General features: G+C 33.8%; 3 protein-coding genes across 3 annotated transcripts; 1 reads left to right on the plus strand and 2 right to left on the minus strand.

Annotated features, from left to right (window-relative positions):
• The first annotated feature begins 9,686 nt into the window (after positions 1-9,686).
• On the plus strand, positions 9,687-10,085 carry LOC101264754 (LOB domain-containing protein 24-like). The gene has a single exon (XM_004246786.2). The coding sequence runs from the start codon at positions 9,687-9,689 to the stop codon at positions 10,083-10,085; it is 399 nt and encodes a 132-aa protein (XP_004246834.2).
• Positions 10,086-20,224: 10,139 nt separating this feature from the next.
• On the minus strand, positions 20,225-21,147 carry LOC138338281 (uncharacterized). The gene is made up of 2 exons (XM_069289076.1): positions 20,613-21,147; positions 20,225-20,376 (listed from the first exon to the last, which is right to left on the minus strand). The coding sequence occupies exons 1-2, from the start codon at positions 21,145-21,147 to the stop codon at positions 20,225-20,227; spliced, it is 687 nt and encodes a 228-aa protein (XP_069145177.1).
• Positions 21,148-24,023: 2,876 nt separating this feature from the next.
• On the minus strand, positions 24,024-24,512 carry LOC101264456 (uncharacterized). The gene has a single exon (XM_004246785.1). The coding sequence runs from the start codon at positions 24,510-24,512 to the stop codon at positions 24,024-24,026; it is 489 nt and encodes a 162-aa protein (XP_004246833.1).
• Positions 24,513-27,242: the final 2,730 nt, after the last annotated feature.

Here is a 27,242-nt window from a genome sequence, read left to right on the forward strand (position 1 = left end):
CACCAAACTCTGAACCTGTTGTTTATCCAGGTCTGATGCAATGATTACCGGCAAGGTGTCACCATTTCCTAAGAATTCATACCTAAGATGTGGTAGGAGAGCTTTCAATTCAACTTTTAGAGCCTCCTCTATCGATGGTTTCGCGGGTAAGGACTCACAATTTATCATATCAAGCTCAAATTTCTTCAGTTTAAACCGAACATCACCTCGGTCAAGAGCCACGACTAATGACTCATACTTTTCAATGCAATCGCTATCAAAGTTCATTATCACTGCCGTTAATGCTTCGACACCTAGACGTTCTTCTATTTGTGTCTCAGATGTCTCACCTATGTTGTAGGATATAGCAGATGCCGATTGGAGCTCACCAGTATGCCTCATCGACCTACAAATATTAAAGGTCACTTCCTCATTGTTCAACAGAAATTTCATCTGCCCCTTTTCCATGTTTACTAAGGCTCTTCCCGTAGCTAGGAATGGCCTCCCAAGGATAATAGGCACTTCAAAATCAACCTCACAATCAAGAATAACAAAATCATCCGGAAAGATGAATGACTCCACTTTTACTAGAACATCATGAAGTATCCCTATGGGTCGTTTTACTATTCGATCAGCCATCAGTAGCCGCATCGCAGTGGGCTTGGGTCACCCAAACCCAACTTCTTGTAAATCGAGAGGGGCATGACATTTATGCTTGCCCCCAGATCACATAATGCTTTCGCAAAATGTAATAGCCCGATTGTACAAGGAATAGTGAACGCACCCAGATCTTCTTTCTTTTGGACCAGAGATCTTGTAGCAATAGCACTACAATGCTGCATTCTAGCATTATCCTCAATAGTAACCGATCTTTTCTTTGTGACCAGATCTTTCATAAACTTGGCGTAACCGGGCATTTTTTATTAAGCTTCTACCAAAGGGACATTGATAAAAAGTTGCTACAACAATGTTATAAAACGCCGATATTTACCATCCCCGGCAGCGGCGCCAAAACTTGATAGGATCAAACTTACTTCTCAAATAAGAAGTAAAGCGGTCGTGTCAACTAAATAACCCAACTAGTGAGGTTGGGATCGTTCCCACGAGGAAAATTGTCTAGACTTAACTTCAACCTATTATTACTATTGTTTGGTCAATGACTTCCTTGGAAAGTAAAAACATAAAAAGGGGGGTTTCTATCTCTAAATAAGTGAAAATAAATAATGAACTTTAATGAAACACTTGACAGCTTTTAATGTTGGGTTTTAATCAGTTAATTAAAGTAACTAGGGTTTACGTGTTCCCCACAGGTTCATAACGTGATAACTCTAACTATAACAATTCTTTCCTAGTATCTTGCATGCAAAGTGATAAGTTATGTATTTCTAAATCCTTTGTCCAGCATCTAGGAAATCTCACTCCGCACCTTTGTTCGGCTACGTGTGTTGCTATCCTAACCCTTATCATTACCTCATATTAAGCATCGTATTCGATATTTGACTAAGTTATTACCTCGTACCAATCAATACTAGCCTATTAGATAGTATACACTAAATCTATGTTAATAATTCTTTTCCTATTGTCTACCTCCTTGGCTCCAGCAAGTAGCATTAAGGTGAGTTCTAACGTTGGACATCCGTTAAAAAGACTTCAAAATGAAAGAATTATTAATACATGCAAGACACTATTCTAGAATTGTTCTTTTAATTAGGGGTTATCTCATTATTTGCCTATGGTTCCCACAACCCTAGTTATGGAGTTTAGTTACTCATATCCATAAACACAATATTCAAATATATTAAATAAGAATTCATGTACTTACTTCAATATGAAAGACTAAAGTCCGAAAGTTTGCTTGATTATTCACCAAAAATCACTTGTAAGAATCTCAAAATCTAACACTAATCAACAATCATAAGTTCCAATAATCCAACAATCCAAAACTCTAATAATATGGAGCCTAACAATACGGAGTCTAACATCAAAAATGAGGTTTTTTGAACTATTTATAAAAAATAAAAACCTAATTAAACAAGGACTCTGTTTGCTGGAAATCTGCCAAAACGCAGCTGGGTCGACGGACCACGCGATGGACCGTCATGGACTCCGTCGTCCCACACTTGTGCAATTTCTTCTGTTGCTATCTTCATTCCCCTCGACGGCAAGTATGACGGACCGTCATAGGCACAACGGTCCGTCGAGGTTCTCATTCTAAAGCACTTCAACTCTTGGAATTTGGGTATTGGGATCACTTCTCTGATCTTCACGACGACCTGCAGGACGGACCGTCAAAGCCACGATGGACCGTCACAAGCTTCGTAATCCCACACTTGGTCAGACTTCCCCATCTTCCTTCAGCAGCTGCGCTACGCTGCCACCTACGGACCGTCACAAGCACGACGGACCGTCATAAGCTCCGTAGGTGGTCTCTTCTGCATTTCTTCGCTCAAAATCTCCGCATTCAACTTTGGACAGATTTCCTGCAAAACAAAGAGAAACTCATAGAAAAACTAGCACAAAAAGACTTTCGGAGACACTAAACTTAAGGAAAAAGTATTAATTATACCGTGAAACCACGATATATCAACCTACAGTATAGAAAAATAAATATGCATATTAGACATTGCACACAATGTTTAGAAGCAAAATTGATAGTATAAATTTTTTAGAGTTTTAACTTACTTTAAAGGTGAATTTAAAATTTTCAAAAAAAAGGTTCATACGGATTGATATAGAGTTTCCTTCAAGAATAATTATCAAAAATCTCCTTAAAAGTAATTTGATTAAGTATATACACTTTTATAATGCAACATGACCTATTTTTTTCCACATCTTGATCGGAAAGATTCTCAGTAATGCTCGTTGCTTTTTCCAAAGTCGAGTCAGACTTGTTCCCTTGAAAGCATTGTGTGCCACTTGTAGAAGTTTCTTCCTTTTTCTGCATAAAATGAAATAATTCTGTAATCGTCTAATTGATTATTTATCATAGAAAATAGATTTTTCTACCTGAAATATCTAATTTAATTCTTTTATGTATAAAAAAAATACATAAACTTATGCATGATATGGTATGTTTTAAGTGTGTAATCTTTTGATATTTACTTTTTCCTTTTTTTTTTGCTGCATGTGAACCCCTCCGAGTTCACTATAAGATCTCAGCTTCCCTTGTATTTATGAGAGAGGGTCTCAAAGATTCATATTTTATCCATATCAAGTCTCCCACCCATAAAACCCGACAAATAAATCTTTGAGTCAAAAGCTGAAGTGAGTGGAGGATTTGAAGAACTTGGGTTAAAGGAGCCCTTGTCGTCTTTCTTTTGCAATTATTATTAAATTGTATGTTTAGTTTTAGACAGGTACAAAGTGAAATGGGTCTAAGGCCCAACACTAATAGGGTTCAAATACCGGTGCAGGCAGACAGATAATTCGGATTTGGACCCAACTCTCTTTCTCTCTCTCTCTCTTATTATCGTTTATTTGCTTTTATTTGTCGATAGATTTTAAAGTTCAAAACTTCAAATCCCCGCAAGACGCCACTATATTTCAACTTTTTAAACTAAATCAATCGCCTGTTAATAGACTTAAAAAAGACTTATATAAATTTCGTGAGTTAAATAATTCACTTAGAAGATAGGTTAGTAATTACAGAGATTAAGCAATTTTTTCAATCCAATTAAAGGTAGATAATTTTTAGCCAAAGTAAAGTTGTTGCATATTCACTAGTCAGTGAATATTTTAGGTGTTGTAAACCTTCCCAAAATATAAATAAGAATCTCCGAACCAAAGTTTTCAAAAAGATTTTTTGGTTTAAGTCATTTTGAAAAAAATGTTTTCTTGTTTTATCCTTAAAAATTTAGTGGCGACTCTAAAAAGTTGAAAACTTTACAAAAAATATTATTTTTCTTTTCCATAATAAAACAGAAATGGCGACTCCACTAGGGACTTGGAGAATTCTAACCTTAAAACTAATTTTATTTGGCTACGTGATATAATTGCTTACTTGTTTTCGTTGTCTTATTACTGAAACTGTTGCATGTTAATGGCATCGATTCTGCCAATCGGCAATAGTTTGCATTAGGACAACGGAAGCTACGTCGCTTACAAAAAATATTTTTTTCATTTTCTGTAATAAAACAATTTTTTTGTTTTATAACTAACGTATATTATTTAATAATATTTTATTTAATATATATATTTTAATTATACTCATTGGCAGGAGGACAAGTTTAACGAACGTATCCAGAGTGCTTTCAAGCATGTAAGCATTTTCAAAATTTAACTAGATATTTGGATGAAATACTACATAAATTATTTTTTTCTTATATAATAAAATATCTATAATTATAAAAACTATATAAGTATCTCAGCTACAATATTTGTTTTGACAGATTTTAAAGATATTTAATTACTTAAAATTCAACTATTTTATCAACGTAATGATATTTTTATACATAATCATTTTTATCTGTAGACATACAATTCATGCGCGACACACATACGCTAAACTAGTCAATCAAATATGAACATATTTACTAGCAAGAAAGATTTCCCACAAAAAAAGGTAAGAAATATCACTAACCTCTAAAGGAAAAAATTCAAATCTATTAAATATCTAATTAAGTGGGTGTTTGGATTGACTTAGATGTTAATCAAACCTATTTTTCATTAAATTTTTCACATCTAAAAGTGATTTACAAATATAACAATAATATAAAATAAGTCAAAACTAACATAAAATAAATTAGGAGATGTTTGATAATATAAAAACTAACTTAAACTTATTTTAAGATGACTTAAAATAAGTCAAAAACAAAAAGTAGGTCTCCCTGTACTTTTTATTTTTTGACTTAAAAGTCATTTCAGTTTGTCTTTATATTATATGATTAGCCACTCTATTCTTCTATAATTTCATGGTAAGAGAGGCAAATATAAGGAATAGACTTCTCTATTAAGTAATTATTTAGGACTAGTTTTTAACTATTGTGAGAAAGATGAATGATGCAGGTGCAAGGGGTAAATGTGCAGCATGTAAGTACCAAAGAAAACAGTGTTAGGAGAATTGTCCGTTAGCTCCTCTTTTTCCATCCAATAAATTTGAAGTAATGTTAATCGACTTTAAAAATTAAGCACTATCATAGAAATGCTTAATTCTGTTGCTTACAATGAGAAAAATTCAAAAACGGTTGAAACCCTAATTTTAGAGGCTAAGATTAGATCTGAAAATCCTGTGTACGGGAGCATTGACATTCAAACTAAATTGAAGTTACAAAATGAAGAAACTTTGAAGGAGATTGATTTAGTGAAGAAAACAACCGATTATTTCAAAGAACTTTGTAAAAGAGCATTCTGCCCCAAGGTAAATTTTTCATTAATTTCCATTTGATTTTCTATATATATACATATATCTTAATGACTTTCTCCTATTTTATTTGAAGTTCACTGTCAATCTTTTTGACTTATCAATTGAGATCTTTTGATTTTATATATATGAATTAGTTGTCAAAACATGAACGAATGATATGTATTATAACTTTTCATCGTTATGATTTACTATCAACATCTCATTCATACGAGTACTTTTCTATATATAAAATTTAGTATTTAAAGAATTTTACTAACCAAAAACTAGAAGATTTAGACAGCGGGGTCAAAGCCTTGGTCAAGCACCGTAAAAACAATCAATACATTATCTATCATAATTAAAGATATACATTAAGGTCGTGTAACCTCGCGGCCTGGCTAGTGTAGGTTGAGATGATCCTACGTAATAACTATGTACCCATACAATTGAAGAAACCTCTACAAGTGGCACACAAAGCTTTCAAGGGCACAAGTCTGACTCGACTTTGGAAAAAGCTACGAGCATTACTGAGAATCTTGCCAATTAACATGTGGAAAAAGATAGGTGATGTCGTATTATAAATGTTTATATATTTAATCAAATTACTTTTAAGGCAATTTTTGATAATTATTCTTGAAGGAAACTCTATAACAATCATATGAATTCTTTTTTAAAAAATTTTAAATTCACCTTTCAAGTAAGTTAAAACTCTAAGAAATTTTTACTATCAATTTTACCTATAAACATTGTGTTCAATGTCTAACATGCGTATTGATTTGTCTATATTGTAGGGTTCATTTCAATGAAAATGACGGGATCTAGGGAACCTTGGAATTTGCAATAAAGAGGAAATGAAGATTATAATTTCTCTAGATTATGATTTTAAGAAATTTGATTCGGATGACGTAAAATGATATTTGATATAGTTTTTTGATGATCATGTCCTAGTGATGAAATAAGAGAGAACATAAGAAGTCGGAGCACATTTTGACATTACTATCTCGTTGTGTTTTAATTTAAATAGTTTCAGCTCACGTGTCTTGCACGTATAAGTTGAGCTATCGGTACACTACTTTTTAAAAATGTATCTATTAAATTATGTCTTTGACTTTATATATGAAAGACATAAAATAACATACATGTTTTTCTGAATATTATCAATATGATCATATAGTGAGTTGTTTGATGATGATTGTACATATATTATGCATCAATTCTAGCAAGGTATCTATCTGGGGCATTAGCAATATTTTTCTAGGTGTTGGGTTTTAAGAGTGTTACAGGAAATTAAGGGTTGTTACTCTCCTGAAGGGTTGTGACTTTGTCAAAGATTTGTGACCTCTAAGAAATGTTGCATCTTTTCTAGAGGGTTGTGACCATTGGTAAGATTGTGGCTTTTCCAAAGGGTTGTGACCATTGGTAAGATTGCATAATAATTTTATTTTGTGCAGAAAAATGAAGAAACCTCTACAAGTGGCACACAAAGCTTTCAAGGGCACAAGTCTTACTCGACTTTGGAAAAAGCTACGAGCATTACTGAGAATCTTGCCAATCAAGATGTGGAAAAAGTTAGGTGATGTCGTATTATAAATGTTTATATATTTAATCAAATTACTTTTAAGGCAATTTTTGATAATTATTGTTGAAGGAAACTCTATAACAATCCATATGAACCCCTTTTTTAAAAAAATTTAAATTCACCTTTCAAATAAGTTAAAACTCTAAGAAATTTATACTATCAATTTTACCTATAAACATTGTGTGCAATGTCTAACATACTTATTGATTTTTCTATATTGTAGGGTTCATTTCAATGACAATGATGGGACCTAGGGAACACTGGAATTTGCAAAGAAGAGGAAATGAAAATCATAATTTATGTAGATTATGATTTTAAAAAAGTTTATTTCGATGACGTAAAATGATATTTGATAAAGTTTTTTGACGATCATGTCCTAGTGACGAAATAAGAGAGAACATAAGAAGTTGGAGCACATTTCGACATTACTATCTCGTTGTGTTTTAATTTAAATAGTTTCAGCTCACGTGTCATGCATGTATAATTTAAGCTATCGGTACACTACTTTTTAAAAATTTATCTATTAAATTATGTCTTTGACTTTATATATGAAAGAAACAAAATAACATACAAGTTTTTGTGAATAGTATCAATATGATCATATAGTGAGTTGTTTGATGATGATTGTACATATATTATTCATCAATCCTAGCAAGGTATCTATCTGGAGCATTAGCAATATTTTTCTAGGTGTTGGGTTTTAAGAGTGTTATGGGAAATGAAGGGTTGTGACTTTGCCAAAGAGTTGTGACCTTTAAGAAATGTTGTATCTTTTCTAGAGGGTTGTTACCATTGGAAATATTGTGCCTTTTCCAAAGGATTGCATGTGACCTTTCTAAAAGATTGTCTTTTTTCTAAAAAGTATGGATCTATAACCTTTGTCGGCTATAAATAGAAAGAATTTCTCTTATTTTTTTGCATATAATTCCTCCCTTCTTTTGTATGCATTTCTCATAGAAAAAAATCTGTAGTAGAAAAAAATAAGAAAGTGAGACTGATGGTACGTGCATGTGAAGAATAGGAGCCAATATGCATCTTTAAGGAGGTGTGAGAAGTTTGACGAGATGTATAGGTAAAAAAAGATGAAACTTGGGGGGGGGGGGGAAGATAATTAGGGACACTGTACGCTTCTTTAACTTACTAAGGATATAACCCTAAGATAAAGGTAAAAAGAATAATAAGGTAGCATAGTGTTGTAGTATGATTTTGTGTGTATGTACTATCTTATTTACCTAATTTTCACTATCATATTTTGCTTCATTTGTTTATTTATCCATCTAGCTATTTTGTTGCCAAATTATTTTCTTTCTATGATGTTTTGATTACATTTATTTTACATTAATGGCCTATCTAGAACAACTTTTCTACCTTACAAAGATAGAAATAATGTCTGCATAATCTTACCTCCGTTAATCTGACTTGTAAAATCACAACTGATATATTCTTATTGTTTGTATTCTTTATTTAAACATAGTACGAAGTTTAACATTTAGGATAACATGTTGTCTAGTTAAAACCATATATATTTCAAATTAGATAAAACTAATTTCAATAAGTTTTTTACTATTTCAGTCTTTAAAACCAACCTATACATATTAATAGGAGTTTTGGTTCCCTGTTTAAATTACTGAGGAACTTATAGTATTTAAATATTAATTATTTTATATCAATATTTTTTTGTGCGTATCATTTTTATGTTTTTAGTGAATTTTCCATCTTGCTACAAAACGTACAGTAAGTCTTCATATAATATTGAATATTGAATACTTTTGTAATGTACATTATTTTTCGTTGACATGTCAATATTGAAATCTTTTATAATGTATTTTGTTTTTCTATTTAGAGCTCATTGAATATCATAAATTTTTATTATTTTCAGGAAATTAAATATTCATTATATTTTTTGTTTTATAACTAACGTATATTAATTAATAATGTTTCATTTAATATATTTTTTTTAATTATACTCATTGGCAGGAGCACAAGTTTAACAAACATATCCAGAGATCTTTCAAGCATGTATGCATTTTCAAAATTCAACTAGATATTTGGATCAAATACAACATAATTAGTTTTTTTCTTATAAAATAAAATATCTATAATTATAAAAACTATATAAGCAACTCAGCTACAATATTTGTTTTGAAAGATATTTAATTACTTAAAATTCAACTATTGTAACAACGTAATGATATTTTTTTATTTAAATAAGTATTTCATTTATATTGAAATCAATTGTTGTTATACATAATATTTTTTATTTGTAGACATACAATTCATGCGCGACACACATACGCTAAACTAGTCAATCAAATGTGAACATATTTACTAGCAAGAAAGAATTCCCACAAAAAAAGGTAAAAAATATCACTAACCTCTAAAGGAAAAAACTCAAATCTATTAAATATCTAACTAAGTGGGTGTTTGGATTGACATAAAAATTGGTCAAACCTATTTTAAAGTAAATTTTCGACTTGTGAAAGTGATTGAAAAATGTAAAAATAATATAAAATTAGTCAAAACTCACTTATAATAAGTTGGGAAATGTTTGATAATATAAAAACTAACTTAAAATTATTTTAAGATGACTTAATATAAGTCAAAAATAAAAAGTAGGTGTCCCTGTACTTATTATTTTTTGACTTAAAAGTCATTTCAGTTTGTCTTTATATATTATGATTAGCCACTCTATTCTTCTATAATTTCATAATAAGAGAGGCAAATATAAGAAATACACTACTCTATTAAGTAATTATTTAGGACTAATTTTTAACTATTGTGAGAAAGATGAATGATGCAGGTGCAAGGGGTAAATGTGCAGCATGTAAGTACCAAAGAAAATGGTGTCAGGAGAATTATCCGTTAGCTCCATTTTTTCCATCCAATAAATTTGAAGATTTCAAAAATATTAATCGACTTTACAAAGTAAGAACTATCATAGAGATGCTTAATTCTGTTGCTGACAATGAGAAGAAGGCAAAAACGGTTGAAACCCTAATTTTAGAGGCTAAGAATAGATCTGAAAATCCTGTGTACGGGAGCATTGCCATTCAAAATAAATTGAGGTTACAAATTGAAGAAACTATGAAGGAGATTGATTTAGTGACGAAAACAACCGCTTATTTCAAAGAATTGCGTAAAAAGCGCATTCTGCCCCAAGCTAAATTTTCTTTAATTTCCATTTGATTTTCTATATATATATACATATATCTTAATGAGTTTCTCCTATTTTATTTGAAGTTTACTGTCAAACTTTTTGACTTACCAATTGAGATCTTTTGATTTTATATATATGAATTAGTTGTCAAAACATGAACGAATGATATGTATTATAACTTTTAGTTGTTATGATTTAGTATCAACATCTCATTCATACGAGTCCTTTTCTATATATAAGATTTAGTATTTAAAGAATTTTACTAACAAAAAATTAGCAGATTTAGACATCGGGGTCAAAGCCTTGGTCAAGCACCGTAAAAATAATCAATATTTTATCTATCATAATTAAGGATATACATTAAGGTCGTGTAATCTCGGGGCCTGGCTAGTGTAGGTTGAGATGATCCTCCGTAATAGAATTTGTCCTTTTTTCTTTTATAAGTTTCATAGTAGGTTTTCAAGTACAACTTTGTTGTGTACCTCGATAAAGTTCACACTCCAACGAATTTGGGGAAATTATAACGTTTTCCAAGCAATAAACAGTTTATAAGGGCATTAACATATTAAGTTTATAAAAACATTTTGCAAATGGATCAAATGGCTTGTATGATCTACTTAGGTCGTGCAAAGACTTGTAACTAGAATATTTGCATGGAAAACAAGATATGTTTGCCTAACTGAGTTTTGCCGGTATAAGATAGAAATCTAGTGGTCTAACTTAAAATTCTTCTCAACACATCTTAAAAAATGATCAATTACAGAACATGATAAATCATTTTCTATTTGAGTTACCTATTGAGATCTTTTAATTTTATATTTAGCAATTAGTTGTCGAACCATGAACTAAGGACATGTATCTCACCTTTTCATTTTTATGATTTAGCATCGATATATCGTTTATACAAGTACTTTTTATATATAAGATATTGTATTTAAAGAACTTTACAAACAAAAACTAGCAAATTTGGACAGTTGGCCCCAACTCTCACTCAACCACCATAAACACAACTAATACATTATCAATCATATTTAAGGATATACACTTAGGTCATGTAATTTCCTGGCTTGGCTAGTTTAGGTCAATATGATCATGTACACATACCATCCACAGTTTGTCCTTTTTTCTTGCATAAGTTTCATAGTAGGTTTTCAAGAATCACTTTCTTGTATACCTCTAGGAAGTTCACACCTCCAACGGATTTGGGTCAACATAACATTTCCAAAGAAATCAATACTGTTTAGGGGCATCAACATATTAAGTTCATAAAAACCTTTTGCACAATGAGCCAATGAATTGTACGATCTTCTTAGGTTGTGAGAGAACTTGTGACTAGATTATTTCTATGGTAAATAAGATACTTTTGCCAACTGAAAATCTAGTCTTCTAACTTAAAATTCTTCTCAACTCATTTTATAAATTAGGAAAGACTAAAAAATGAGTAAAATCTTTCTCTCGGATAATGATTGAATAAATAACCCTAATAATAGACTACACTATCCAGCTAACTATTAATATTCGAAGAAACTTTAGTTCGCATTAAGTTTTGCTTGAGCAAATAGGTTTATAGAATTTATTTATGTATTTTTTCACCATAGAACCTTTTTTACATGCCCTTCCTATTTTTGATATCATTATTGATAGCTCTTCTTGTAACATAGTTGTATGATATATTTGCACCTGTTATTGAAATCATCACATGTGACAATCTTGTTGTGATCATATTTATAAGATATTTTATTTTATATAAATACTCATTTAAAAAAAGTACCTGTTATTGAAATCATCACATGTGACAATCTTGTTGTGATCATATTTATAAGATATTTTATTTTATATAAATTTTTTTTACCTACTATACAATGCAACAATCAGTAAAATGCATACACAATTAACACATACCAAATCATGTATAAGTTTATGTATTTTTTTATACATAACAGAATTAAATTTGATATTTCACGTAGAAAAATCTATTTTCTATGATAAATAACTAATTAGGTTATTGCATAGCAATCTTATTTTGTGTAGAAAAATGAAGAAACCTCTACAAGTGGCACACTAAGCTTTCAAGGGCACAAGTCTGACTCAACTTTGGAAAAAGCTACGAGCATTACCGAGAATGTTGCCAATCAAGATGTGGAAAAAAATAGGCCATGTCGTATTATAAATGTTCATATATTTAATCAAATTACTTTTAAGACAATTTTTGATAATTATTCTTGAAGGAAACTCTATAACAATCCATATGAGCCCTTTTTAAAAAAATTTTAAATTCACGTTTCAAGTAAGTTAAAACTCTAAGAAATTTATACTATCAATTTTACCTATAAACATTGTGTGCAATGTCTAACATGCGTATTGATTTTTCTATATTGTAGGGTTCGTTTCAATGACAATGACGGGACTAGGGAACACTGGAATTTGCAATGAAGAGGAAATGAAGATCATAATTTCTTCTAATTTTATATATATGATTTAGCTGTCAAAACATGAACGAATGATATGTATTCCAACTTTTCATTGTTATGATTTAGTATCAACATCTCATTCATACATGTACTTTCCTATATATAAAATTTAGTATTTAAAGAATTTTACAAATAAAAAACTAGCAGATTTAGACATCGGGGCCCAAGCCTTGCTCAAGCACCATTAACACAATCAATACATTATCTATCATAATTAGGATATACATTAAGGTCGTGTAATCTTAGGGCCTGGCTAGTGTAGGTTGAGATGATCCTCCATAATAACTATGTACCCATCCCATTCACAATTTGTCCTTTTTTCTTGTATAAGTTTCATAGTAGGTTTTCAAGTACAACTTTGTTGTATACCTCTAAAAAGTTCACACCTCCAACGAATTTGAAGCATAATAATGTTTTCCAAGCAATCAATACGTTTTAGGGGCATCAACATATTCAGTTTATAAAAACCTTTTGCAAATAGATCCTATGGCTTGTATGATCTATTTAGGTCGTGCTACGACTTGTAACTAGAATATTTGCATGGAAAACAAGATATGTTTACCTAACTAAGTTATATCAGTATAAGATAGATATCTAGTGGTCCAACTTAAAATTCTTCTCAACACGTCTTATAAAATAATCAATTACAGAACATGATACATCACTTTCTCTTTGACTTACCAATTGAGATCTTTTGATTTTATATTTAACAATTAGTTGTCAAACCATGAACGAAAGATATGTATTCTCACTTTTCATTGTTATGATTTAATATCGATATATCGTTCATACAAGTACTTGTTATAGATAAGATATAGTATTTAAAGAACTTTACAAATAAAAAACTAGTAGATTAGGACAGTTGGCCCCAAGTCTTGCTCAAGCACCTTAAACACAACTAATACATTATCGATCATATTTAAGGTTATACGTTTAGGTCATGTAATCTCCTTGCTTGACTAGTTAAGGTCGATATTATCCTCCTTAATAATTATGTACCCATACCATCCACCATTTGTCCTTTTTTCTTGCATAAGTTTCATAATTGTTTTTCAAGAACCACTTTCTTGCATACCTCAAGGAAATTTACACCACCAATCAATTTGAGGAAACATAACTTTTCCAAATCAATTAATACTTTTTAGGGGCATCAACATATTCAGTTCATAAAAACCTTTTGCAGATAGATCCAATGAATTGTACGATCTTCTTAGGCTGTGTGAAAACTTGTGACTTGAATATCTCTATGGAAAATAAGATACTTTTTCCTAACTGAGTTATGCAAGCATTAAATACAAATCTAGTGGTCCAACTTAAAATTCTTCAAAACTCATTTCATAAATGAGGGAAGACTAAAAAATGAGTAAAATCTTTGTCACAGATCATGATTGAATAAATAACCCTAATAACACATTACACCGTCCAACTAACTATTAATATTTGTAGAAACTTAAGTTAACATTAGATTTAATTTGAGCAAATAGGGTTATAGGCTTTCTTTATATCTATTTTTGCCCGTAGATCCTTTTTTGACATGCCCTTCCTATTTTTGATATCATTATTTATAACTCTTCTTTATTACAAAGTTGTATGATATATAAGTACCTATTATTCAAACCATCACATATGACAATCTTGTTGTGCTAATTCTTTATATGATATTTTATTTTATATAAATACTCCTTTTAAAAAATACCTACTTATCCTCTATGAAACATTTTTTTAACCTACAATACAATGCAACAATCAGCAAAACGCATACACACTTAACACATACAAAATCATGTATAAGTTTGTGTATTTTTTTTATACATAAGGGAATTAAAGTAGATATTTCATGTAGAAAATCTATTTCTATGATAAATAATTAGCTAATTGATTGCAAAATTATATCATTTTGTGGAGGAAAATGAAGAAACCTCTACAAGTGGCACACAAAGCTTTCAAGGCACAAGTCTGACTTAACTTTGGAAAAAGCTACGAGCACTACTGAGAATATGGCCAATCAAGATGTGGAAAAAATAGGTCATGCCGTACTATATATGTTTATATTTTTAGTTAAATTACTTTTAAGGCAATTTTTGTTAATTGTTCTTGAAGGAAACTCTACATCAATTCGTATGAACGTTTTTTTTTAATTTTAAATTCGCCTTTCAAGTAAGGTAAAACTCTAAGAAACTTATACTATCAATTTTGCCTATAAACATTGTGTGCAACGTCTAAGATGCGTTTTTATTTTTCTATATTATAAGATTCATTGCAATGACAATTACTGGACCGAGGAAGCATTGTAATTTGCAATGAAGTGGCGATGAAGATCGTAATTTCTATAGATTATGATTTTAAGAAAGCTGATTTTTATGATGAAAAAGATATCTTATAAAATTTATTGATGCTCATGTCCTAGTGTTGAAATAAGAGGGAACATAAAAAGTTAGAGAATATTTCAACATTACAATCTCTTTGTGTTTTCATTTAAATAGTTTCTGATCACGTTTCTTGCACGTATAAGTTGAACTATCGTTGCACTATTTTTTTTAAAAAAATCTACTAAATTATGTAATTGAGTTATATATGAAAGACATAAGAATAACATATAACTTTTCATGAATATTATCAAAATGAATTATCATATAGTGACTTGTTTGATGATGATTGTATATATATTATTCATCAATCCTAGAAAGGTGTCTATCTGGAGCACTAGCAATATTTTTCTAGGTGTTGGGTTTAATTATTATAGAAAATGAAGGATTGTGACTTCGCCGAAGAATTGTGACATTTAAGAAAGGTTGTATCTTTCTAAAGGATTGTGACGTTGAAAAGGTTGTGCCTTTTCCAAAGGGTTGCATGTGACCTTTCTGAAAGGTTTTCTTTTTGGTAACAGGTGTTGACCTTTAACCTTTGTCGCCTATAAATAGAGAGGATTTCTCTTATTTTTTCTGCATAAAATTCCTCCCTTCTTATGCATAGATTTCTTACAAAATAAATTTGATCGATCGTGTTAGTATGTGTGATTTGTTGCGGTCATTTTGAGTTCGTTGAATATTTCTGTTTTCTAATATGAATAGTTCTTTTCTTTTTCTTTTTATCTTTTATTATCTCTGGTTTGCTAATATGAATATAGGAGACAACAAGCTCAAGAAATTTAAATATTTATTGTATTTTATGTGGTAAGGAAAGTTCTTCTATTTTCAATGTTAGTTTTTAGGAAAAGATAAAATAGAAAAAGATAATTATTTTATCATATGATAAAAGAAATTTGGGATGAATTAATTCTACTTTAATATATTCGAGTATATTTACTGTACTACATTTTCCTTGGAAGGGTAAGGTTATTTTTATTTTCTTTCCAAGTGCATTGAAACAAATCACCTCTTCAGTTCTCTTTTCAATTAGAAAAGTTATTCTATGCATAGAGGTTATATGCACTTAATATTTTTTTTTGTATATTCTTAGTTTTATATAACTATGTCACAAATCAAATCTATTGTTATTGGCACCCACACTTACAAGCCGGTGGGAGAACCACTACTACCCAACTCAAGAAATCATTCTAAAACTAAGAATTTAAGTTAGAGAAGAAATTTAAATGACTGAAAGCGAATTTCATTTCTAAACAAACGATCTAATAACCAATATTTAAGGAAGATAAACCTAGAACTTGAAAGTCTTACAAAAACTACTATCAAATAATCAAGTATAAACAAGGAATTACTAATGAACGTGTAACATCTCACAATTTGAAATAACTAAGAAACTAAAAATATTCATTTTGGGAAAGAAAAGGAAAACTCTGCAAAATTGCCTAATGTTAAGAAAGTGAGTTTTGGTCATTTTCAAACAGTCATAACTTCTAGCTCATGATTAGTTAGAGGTAGTTCTTGATAAGATTGAAAAGCCCTTGGAAAGATATTTCAATATCCACCAAGTTTGTGCATTTTCAATATCGTATGAAGGATATGCCTAATGGAAGTTGGGTTGTTAAAGTAAGGAAAGACCCAATTCGGGTTTATGGAAGGACAAACTAGTCTTTACCAATTAATTTACTATTTCATTTTAGGGGTTTATTGGGGTAAAAAGACTGAGTTTAGTTCACTTTGGAAAATAAAATCACGCTTAGGTCTTGGATAAGAGAGAAAACAAGAAGGAACGGGAGAAAAGTCAAGAATCCGCAAGAACGCCAAGGTTTAAGAGTGGAATTCGTCCAGGTTGATCCCTATAAAGTTACATGACATATTTTCTTGTTGGGTTAGTTCACCCACACACCTAATTATTTAAATTCAGTGATTTTGAGTTGATATAATGATAAAAGGTGAAGTTGTTTAAGAACATGGTTGAATTCTTTTTGGTTGAGTTGTTGCATGCCTAGTGTTGATTTGAATTGTGTTTTCGGGTTAATTTTCGAGTAAAATATGCAAGACAATGGTGATTAGGCTAAGGTTTAGGTGAAACTAAATTTTCTCTCGGGTAACTTACAGAATATCAAATGGGTTACTCTCAGACACCCACTCGTCTAAACTAACGTGTGTACGCCTTGTCCACACCCTGACCTTTCGATAGATGGTGTTTGATGGGACTAGGGCTCACTCTATTAGGTTAGACATAATGTCGACCCACAAATTATGACATAAGTCTAATGGTCTTGGTTTTTCGTCACGCCCTGAGCTATCCCCGAGACACGGACACAGAACCTAGGACCACAAGTGATCCCAAGCTAACCCTGCTGGCATGATCATGAGCATACTAAAGACAGTAAACTGTTGTGGAAGTTAAATCATACTTAAAATGAAAAGATGGGGAATACCTATATTCTATGAGTGAGATATTTGAAAATAATGAGTTTAATACAAAAGAAATATTAACTAAATACTAAGTTGAAACTAACTATGTCAGAAAATAGCCTCTATACTAGACTAGAAATATTGGGACAAGCCCCAGCTAAAGCTAGCAAAAACTGATACTAAATGACTAAAAACTGAAATGAAACTCATGACTGTTGTCCTCGGAGAATGAGGACTCACCACTGAATTTGCTGAACTGCAGATCGGGAAATCGATCTATCCATGATCAGGATGCTGAGAAACTGAACCTATATCACAAGAAGATGTAGCACATGTATACGTCAGTACTTGATAGGTAATGAGCATGTAGGATAGAGTACAACTGAAATAAAACATAACTGAACAAACACAAAAACACGTATAATAATCTGAATGTGATGTGCTGATGCAATGACAAATTTATAACATGCTGAAACTAATAATGAATATACTGAAAAATGGTCAATGCAGAGAGTCTGACTGAACTGTGGGAGCTACTAATAACCGATAATAAAACCACATGATCTAAATGTAGAGTCCGATGTATACGCCCCATCGAGAGGACCCAATATACCCTGCCAAAGGTATAAAGGCATGCTGGCGTGATCACTAAACTAATTGCCCACAGAGGGGACTTACAATCTACTTGGCTAGTAGTTCTGGGTCTATTGGGTACGCTAAACTCTAGTCCAACTCGGTATTATGCTACTCCCAATGAATTCTGTAAATTAACCAATTATATCTGAATTTTTGTAAATACTGGATAGCTCAAAACTGAACATGCAAACTGAGAATGCAACAATTAATCTGGTAATTATGCATTTATAACTGAGGAATGTATATCTGAAGTGTCTGAAATATATGACCTAGCATGTGTAATTTAAGAACTAAAGAAATACAAAGCTAGGGTTCTGAAATTCATGTGATAATTTGAGTAATAACATGATAATATGATTTGGAACATATATTTAATAAATTCATGAAGTTATACAAAGTTCTAGAAACCCTATGTTTAATCGTGATAAGAGAATCAAGAACTGACTGAAACTAAGGACCCTATGGGTGAAAGGAACCCACTAGTGAAATCCCACATACCTTGTGATAAAAATCACGGAAAAATACTTAATTTTTGGGGTTGGAACTGCTAGAACTTGTGGCGTGCTTGAACTAGGGTTCTTGAGCTTTTTTTATCCTTTCTAGCTTCTAATTTTCTAAGTTTTTATTTAATGATTTGACTTGGATATGTTTTAATTATGTTTCTAGGCTTAAATTGACTAAAATATGATGATTTCGGGTAAAAAAACTACGTAACTTAGGGTTTAAACAGAGTGGGAAAGGTAAAAAAGACCCCTGGGAATGTTGTTGTTAGGCCTCACGATGCCCAGGACTGACGGTTCGTCGTGCGCCCGACGCCCCGTCTTTGGGTCCGTCGTGAGGGACTGTTCGACAGGCCTGTACTAAAATGGGCATAACTTTTTACTCGTAGGTCTAATTGTAGCAAAGTCGGTGGCTATGGAAAGATAGTTCAATTATATGTCTGTGGGTAGGTAATAGGAGACCTAATTCATTTTGAGATTAGAGTTATGATCATTTTAATTCGGTCCAACTGTATTTCCCCTTAAAATGCTTTAAAAATTCCACCTACGGACCGTAGGTCCACCAACGAACCATGCTAGTCATCCATAGCTCTTGTCATAGAGTGGTTGAAGGGAGTCTTGATCGATGGTAACGGACTACGGACCATCGTTTGACCTACAGGCCGTAAGTAAGTCCGTTTTCCAAGACTAAAATAATTTTTCTAGGCTGCAATTTTGGGAGTTACTGATCCCATCGACGGTTGTGCAGGACGAACCGTGGTTCAGGCTATGGTACGTCGATGAAACCGTTGGTAGCACCTGCAAATTTTTCTGAAAAACTAATTTTTGTCATGTTTTGGCTACGGGATGTTACAATATCTCCCCCTTGGGAACATTCTTCCTCATATAAAGACTAAACTAGCTGAAATAGAGGGAGAGAGATGCAAACCCCACTACTAAACACTGAGAATTGAGTTCTGACTGAATTGAGTTCTAAGTACATGCAATTACGCTAAAAATTATAGTACAAACTGAGGGAACATGATTCTTAAACTGAATTACGCATGAATGATTGTAAAACTGAAGAGGAACTATTACCTCAAGCTGGAGTGGAATCGGAAGGAAAAAGGTAAGGATACTTGGCTTTCATGGCTGCTTCTGCTTCCCAAGTAGCTCCCTCTACGGACTGACTCCTCCACAAAACCTTGACTGAAGTTACTTCTTTATTTCTCAACCTTCTAACCTGATGGTCAAGAATCTTACCTGATACATCCTCATAAGAAACACTATCTTTCACCGCCACACTCTCTAATGACACTATAGAGGTTGGGTCACCCACGCACTTGTTCAAGAGTGAGATGTGGAAGACCGAATGCACTACTGCTAAATTTGGTGGCAACTCTAACTCAAATGCCACCTTGCCAATCCATTTCAAGATCTTGTAAGGGATTACATATCTCGGAATGAACTTCCCTTTCTTTCCAAATCTCATCACCCCTTTCATAGGTGAGACTTTCAGAAAAACCTAATCATCAAAATGGAACTCTAGTTACCTTCTCCTTACATCTGCATAAGATTTCTAATGACTTTGGGCTTTCTTAAGTGTATCTCTAATTAGTTCCACTTTGTCCATAGCATAAAGGACTGAATCTGGCCCTATCAAAGCTGTTTCACCTACTTTAAACCAACCAACAAGAGATCTACATCTACGCCAATATAAAGCCTCATATGGGGCCATCTGAATGCTGGAATGGTAGCTATTATTGTACGCAAACTCAATAAGAGGAAGTTGATCATCCTAACTCCCTTTAAAATCGATCACACAAGCTCTCAACATATCCTCTAAGGTCTGAATGGTACTCTCTGCCTGCCCATCCATCTGTGGATGAAATGTTGTACTAAGGTTAAATTGAGTATCAAGACCTTTAGCGGTAAATTGAGGACATCTATCTGAAATGATAGAAAAAGGAACCCCATGCAACCTCACAATTTAAGTAAGGTAAAGATTGGCATAGTACTCTGCCGAATATGTAGTCTTGACCGCCAAAAGCGAGAACCCTTAGGCATCCTATCAACTATCACCCAAATTGAGTCATGTTGTCTGCGAGTACAAGGTAACCCTCTGATGAAATCCATATTGATCACATCCTACTTCCAAGTAGGAATATAGATTTTGTGAGTCATACCTCCTGGTTTCTGATGTTCTACCTTGACTTGCTGGCAATTGGGGCACTTACTCACAAAGTCTACTATATCCATCTTCATGCCATTCGACCAATAGAATTCCCACAGATCGCGGTACATCTTAGTGGAACCTGGATGAATAGAATATTTGGAGTTATGAGACTCTGTAAGAATATGCTGCCTCAACTCTCCCACATCAAGAACACACAATCTACCTTGGTAGCAAAGTTTACCATCTCCCCCTTGGGAGAAAACCTCTACCCTCTGATTGTTGACTACACCCTTTAGTTCAAGAAAGATCGGATCACTCTCTTGATTTTTCTTAACCTCCACTACCAAAGACGATCTTGCCCCATTTTGAATTGTTACACGGCTGTCTGATATGCTCATAAGGAGAACTCTCAAGCGAGCAAGCCTGTGAACATCCTTCACTAGCTCCTTTCTTTTTTCCTCAACATAGGATGCACTACCCATAGATAATCTAGTAAGAGTATCGGCCTCTACATTCTCCTTTCCAGGATGATAATGCACACTCATATCATAATCCTTAAGGAACTCAAGCCATCTCCTCTAGTGAAGATTCAACTCTTTCTGGGTGAACACTTACTGAAGTCTCTTATGTTCAGTGAACACATCTACATGAGCACCATAAAAGTAGTATCTTCATATCTTAAGTGCAAACACCACTGCTGCACCTTAAGCTTTCTAGAGGCATAAGATATAACATTATCTCTTTGCATCAACACACAACCAAGGCCAACTCTGGATGCATCATAATAGATCACATAACCATCCGAACCCTCTGGTAGAGTCAAGACAGGAGTTGTAGTCAATCTAGTTTTCAATTCTTCAAAGCTTTTCTCACAATCATCTGACCATTGGAACTCGACCATCTTCTGAGTCAACCTAGTAAATTGTGAGGCTATGGGTGAAAATCCTTCCAGGAACCTTCTGTAATAACTTGCTAGACCTAAGAAACTTCTAATATCTGTAGCAGAGGTAGGTCTGGGCCATCGTTTCACTGCTTTTATCTTTTGTGAATCTACGCGGATCCCTTCACTAGATACAATGTGACCAAGGAAAGCAACGGATTGCAACCAAAAACCACATTTACTAAACATAGATAATTGGCAATCTTTGATACTATGCAGAACAACTCTCAAATGACTTGCATGTTCTTTCTCTCTCCTAGATTAAATGAGGATATCATCAATGAATACGATACCGAACAAGTCTAAGTATTGTTTGAACACTCTGTTCATCGAATCCATGAAAGCTGCAGGAGCATTGGTTAGTCCAAATGACATAACGACAAATTCATAATGACCATACCGAGTTTTGAAGGATATTTTTTGAATGTCACTATCTTTGACTCTGAGCTGTTGATAACCCGATCTGAAATCTATCTTTGAGAAATGACTAGCACCCTGAAGTTGGTCAAAAAAGTCATCAATCCTGGGGATGGGATACTTATTCTTGATTGGACCTTGTTCAACTGTCTATAGTCAATGCACATTCTGAGAGAACCATCTTTCTTCTTTGCGACCAATACTGGTGCAGCCCATGGTGAAATACTAGGTCTGATGAAACCCTTATCTAGAAGGTCTTTCAACTGCTCTTTCAATTCCTTAAGCTCTGCTGGAGCCATTCTGTAAGTAGGAATAGAAATAGGCTGGGTATCTTGAAGGAGATCAATTCCAAAGTCAATTTCCCTTTCGGAAGGAACTCCAGGAAGATCTTATGGAAATTCACAGACTACTGGAGCTGACTCAAGAGATGGGGTTTCAAGGGTAGAATCCTTAATCCGAACTAGATGATAGAGATAATCCTTATATATCATCTTTCTGGCCTTAAGGTAATAAATAAATCGACCCATAGGTATTAGACTACTACCCTTCCATTCTAAGATTGGTTCATCTGGAAACTGAAAACAAACAATCCTAGTTCTACAATTGAATGATGCATAACATGAGTGTAACCAATCCATGCATAGAATAACACCGAAGCCTACCATTCTAAATCTACTAGAGCTGTAGAGGTGACTTTCTGAGAGACTATGACAGGGCAATTTATGTATACCCGTCTATATATAACTAGGTCACCGACTGGAGTAGAGACTGAGAAGAGTTCTGTGAGAGTTTCTGTACTGACACTGAATTGGACTGCTATGTAAAGAGTTATAAAAGGCAAAGTTATGTCTCTTTCCTTTCCACTAAGTGAACCATGTGTGAGTCACATCCTTGAGTTTGTAGAATGCCAATCTCACCTATCACTATGAGTTACTGACATCACACCAAATATTTTCTTGACCTTATCTATGAACTTATGTGGGTCCTCACACAACTTAGGACCCTGAAACTCAGGTGAATCTTCCTAAACAAATGTCGAGTACTAGCTGCCACTGATCTTCCATTGTTATTAGTAGGAACTCAAACCTTTTGTTTTGTCCAGGTTGTCATACTTTTAGCCGAAAGCTGAACTTGCGTTCTGAAACTCTACATTAGAACTTCCTTATCTAGTACTAGATGAACTACGTTAGCATTGCGTGCATTATAAGTCCATGCCTAAGCTCGAAGAGGAGGCATGATCTAAAATGTTGAACGTCAAGCTAGAATGGAATAAGATCATATCTCACGCACGATAAGATTAACAAGAACGTGAAGTTTTTCCTAAAACACTTTATAGCCTCCCTAACATTAGATGTGGTGCACTTCACACCCATGAAAAGGACTCTACTTAGTGCGGCTTTTTCAGACACCTTAGGACTCATGAACCTAGTGCTCTGATACCAAGTTTTGTCACGCCACGAGCTACTCTCGATAAACCTATGTTTGAAATTTTGGAGGACATCCTCAAAATTTATGTCCCAGTTAAAGGTATCGGCTCATCTTTAAAATGTCGCTAAGAAAATCGTGGAATTTTTGAAATCCTCTAAAGAATTGTGTCCCTGTTGCAAATCTCAAAATACCTTCAGTCTTGACTTGTTGAGGAAAAATCTTCTTCATGAGAATTTTTGAGTCCCTCTCAAAATTCTGTCCCTGTTTCTATTGTAAAGAGGAATAAAAATCTTACTGGAATATGATCGAACCCTTGTGGAGCCTACGTATACCGTTGAGGCAGGAATCAGGTCAAACGTAGTACCCTTCAAGGATTAACAAAATAAGAACTTTACAAATAAACTGACCAAGGCCAATATAGGCCGCCTACGTATCTCATTCTTGAGAATTCAGGTCAAACGTAGTTCAAATACAAAGAAATATTTAAATGGGACAAAAGGGGTGACCGAGGACGATAGACCTCCTACCTATCTCATTCTTGAGAATACAGGTGAGACGTAGTTCATTACAAGAGGGATAAAATTGTAAACAAAGCGAATACAAGAAAAATAGAACAATAGAAATACAAACTAAGATTCACACATAGTATCTCTTGACATCATCTGAGTTGATCAGTTTCGGCCATGCGGTGTCATCCATATCTGACAGGACCAAAGCACCTCCAGATAATACTTTTCGAACCACGTAGGGTCCTTGCCAATTTAGTGCAAATTTTCCTTTGTACTCATCCTTGTGAGGGAAAATGTGCTTAAGTACTAACTGACCGATTTCAAAATTTCTAACTCTTACTCTCTTGTGGAATGCACCAGTCATCCTTTGTCGATATAACTGTCTATGACAAACAACAACCATTCTCCTCTCATTAATCAACGTTAATTGACCAATGCGCTTGCTGACCCACTTAGCATTACTTAATTCTTCTTCTCGGATGATTCTCATAGACGGTATCTCAACTTCAGTTTGTATGACTGCTTCTGTTCCATACACCAGCAAAGTATGGAGTAGCTCCACTTGACATTCTGACAGTCGTTCGATAACCCAATAAAGCATATGGAAACATCTCATGCTAACATCGATGATTGTCAATCATTTTCCTTAGAATCTTCTTGATGTTCTTCTTGGCAGCCTCTACATCTACGTTCATTTGAGGGCGATAACCAAATGAGTTTCGGTGAGTAATCTTGAGTTGCTCACATATATCTCTCATCAAGTGACTGTTAAGATTTTTACCACTGTCAGTAATGATGGATTCTAGTACCCCCAACCTGCATATCAAATTGTTGCGAACAAAATCTTTTAGAACTTTCTTGGTTAGAGACTTCTACGAAGGTGCTTCCACTCACTTAGTGGAGTAATCTATAGCAACCAAAATGAATCTGTGTCCATTTGAAGAGGTTGACTCTATCGGACCGATGACATCCATACCTCAAGCTTCAAATGACCAATGTGAACTCATAGCATTAATTTCGTGAGGCGGCACTCGGATCAAATCACCATGCACTTGACATTTATGACACTTCTGCAAAAACTTGCACAATTATTCTCCATTGTAATCCATAAATAACCGGCTCGAACGATCTTTCTTGCCAAGGTGAGCCCATTCATATATGTGCCACAAACTCTAACATGTATCTATTCAATAAGTTTCGTAGCTTCGACAACATCGACACATCTTAGAAGACCCAAATCTGGAGTCCTCCTATACAATTATTCTTCCACTTAGAAAGAAATTTAGATCCATAAGGCGTATTTACTTCTTCTGGTTGGATGTAGCATATTCAGGATAATTTCAAGACTCCAAATACTTCTTTCTATCAAAATACCATGGCAAATCGCCTGGTTCCGCCTCAACATCTCAACTATGTATTGGATGTTCTTTCAGCTCTATGTCCAGAGGATCAATATAATAAGTATCTGGATGCTTAATCATCGACGCGATGGTGGCAAGGGCATCAGCCAACTCATTCTGTATTCTAGGAGTAGGTATGAACTCGCTCATGCGAAATCTTTTGCACAACTTCTGTACATACAGTACGTAAGGTATAATCTTCGGGTTCTTCACGGCTCATTCTCCTTGAACCTGACGAATCAACAAATCTGGGTCTCCAAAGACCAATAGCTCGTGGACATTCATGTCGATGGCAATTTTCAAACCAAGAATACAAGCTTCGTATTCGTCCATGTTGTTCATGCAATTAAATCGGAGTTCAGCCGCCATAGGATAGTGTTGACCAGATTCTACCACTAAGACTAATCCAATACCGTTATGTTGATATATGACGCTCCATCAAAGAATATCGACATCAATGTCCACGAGCTATTGGTTTTCAGAGACTCAAATTTGTTTATTCATCAGGTTCAAGAAGAATGTACAGAAGTTGTGCAAATTATTTAGCATGAGTGAGTTCATACCTACTCCTGCAATACAGAATGAGTTGGTTGATGCCCTTGCCACCATCGCTTCGATGATAAAGCATCTAGATAGTGATTATATTGATCCTCTAGACATAGAGCTGAAAGAACATCCAGTACATTGTTCACATGTTGAGGCGAAACCTGACGGTTTGCCATTGTATTTTGATATAAAAAAGTATTTGGAGTCTTGAAATTATCCTGAAGATGCTACATCCAACCAGAAGAAGTCGATACGCATATAAATCTAAATTTCCTTCTAAGTGGAGAAATCTTGTATAGGAGGACTCTAGATTTGGGTCTTCTAAGATGTGACGATGTTGTCGAAGATTCAAAACTTATTGAACAGATACATGCTAGAGTTTGTGGCACGCATATGAATGGGCTCACCTTTGCAAGAAAGATCCTTCGAGCCGGTTATTTATGGATGACTATGGGGAATGATAGTTGTAAGTTTGTGCCGAAGTGTCATAAATGTCAAGTGCATGGTAATTTGATCCTCACGAACTTAATGTAATGAGTTCACCTAGGCCATTTGTAGCTTAGGATATGGATGTCATCATTACGATAGAGTCAGCCGCTTCAAATGGACACAAATTCATTTTAGTTGCTACTGATTACTCCACCAAGTGGGTGGAAGCACCTTCGTACAAGTCGGTAACCAAGAAAGTTGTAACAAATTTTGTTCGCAACAATTTGATAAGCAGGTTTGGGGTACTAGAATCCATCATTACTGATAATGTGTGAATCTTAACAGTCACTTGATGAGAGATATATGTGAGCAACTCAAGATTACTCACCTAAACTCAACTTGTTATCGCCCTCAAATGAACGGAGCTGTAGAGGCCGCCAATAAGAACATCAAAAAGATTATGAGGAAATGATTGACAATCATCGAGGTTGGCATGAGCTGTTTCCATATGATTTATTGGGTTATCGAATGACTTTTAGAACGTTGACTGGAGCTACTCCATACTTGCTGGTATATGGAACAGAAGCAGTCATAAGGTTGAAGTTGGGATACCGTCTTTGAGAATCATCCAAGAAGCAGAATTAAGTAATGCTGAGTTGGTCAGCAATCTCATGGATCAGTTAATGTTGATTGATGAGAAGAGAATGGTTGTCGTTTTTCATGGACAATTATATCGACAAAGGATGATTCGTGCACTCCACAAGAGAGTAAGAGTTACAAATTTTCAAATCGGTCAGTTAGTACTTAAGGGCATTTTTCCTCATCAGGATGAGTACAAAGGAAAATTTGCACTATATTTGCAAGGAACCTACATGGTTTGCAAAGTATTATTTAGATTTGCTTTGGTCCTGTCATAGATGGATGACACCGCATGGCCGAAACCGATCAACTCTTAGATGTCAAGATATACT

This window comes from Solanum lycopersicum, chromosome 9 (assembly GCF_036512215.1).
Source record: "Solanum lycopersicum chromosome 9, SLM_r2.1".
NCBI lineage: Eukaryota > Viridiplantae > Streptophyta > Magnoliopsida > Solanales > Solanaceae > Solanum > Solanum lycopersicum.

Excerpts from the sequence above, each read along its gene's own strand:
- LOC101264456 (XM_004246785.1), bottom strand. The coding sequence starts at position 24,512 with ATGAGATGTTTCCATATGCTTTATTGGGTTATCGAACGACTGTCAGAA.
- LOC138338281 (XM_069289076.1), bottom strand. The coding sequence starts at position 21,147 with ATGAGTGTGCATTATCATCCTGGAAAGGAGAATGTAGAGGCCGATACT. Across the intron at positions 20,377-20,612 it reads AGAACATCAGAAACCAGGAG|ATAGATGTCCTCAATTTACC; the intron begins GTATGACTCACA and ends CTATCATTTCAG.
- LOC101264754 (XM_004246786.2), top strand. The coding sequence starts at position 9,687 with ATGAATGATGCAGGTGCAAGGGGTAAATGTGCAGCATGTAAGTACCAA.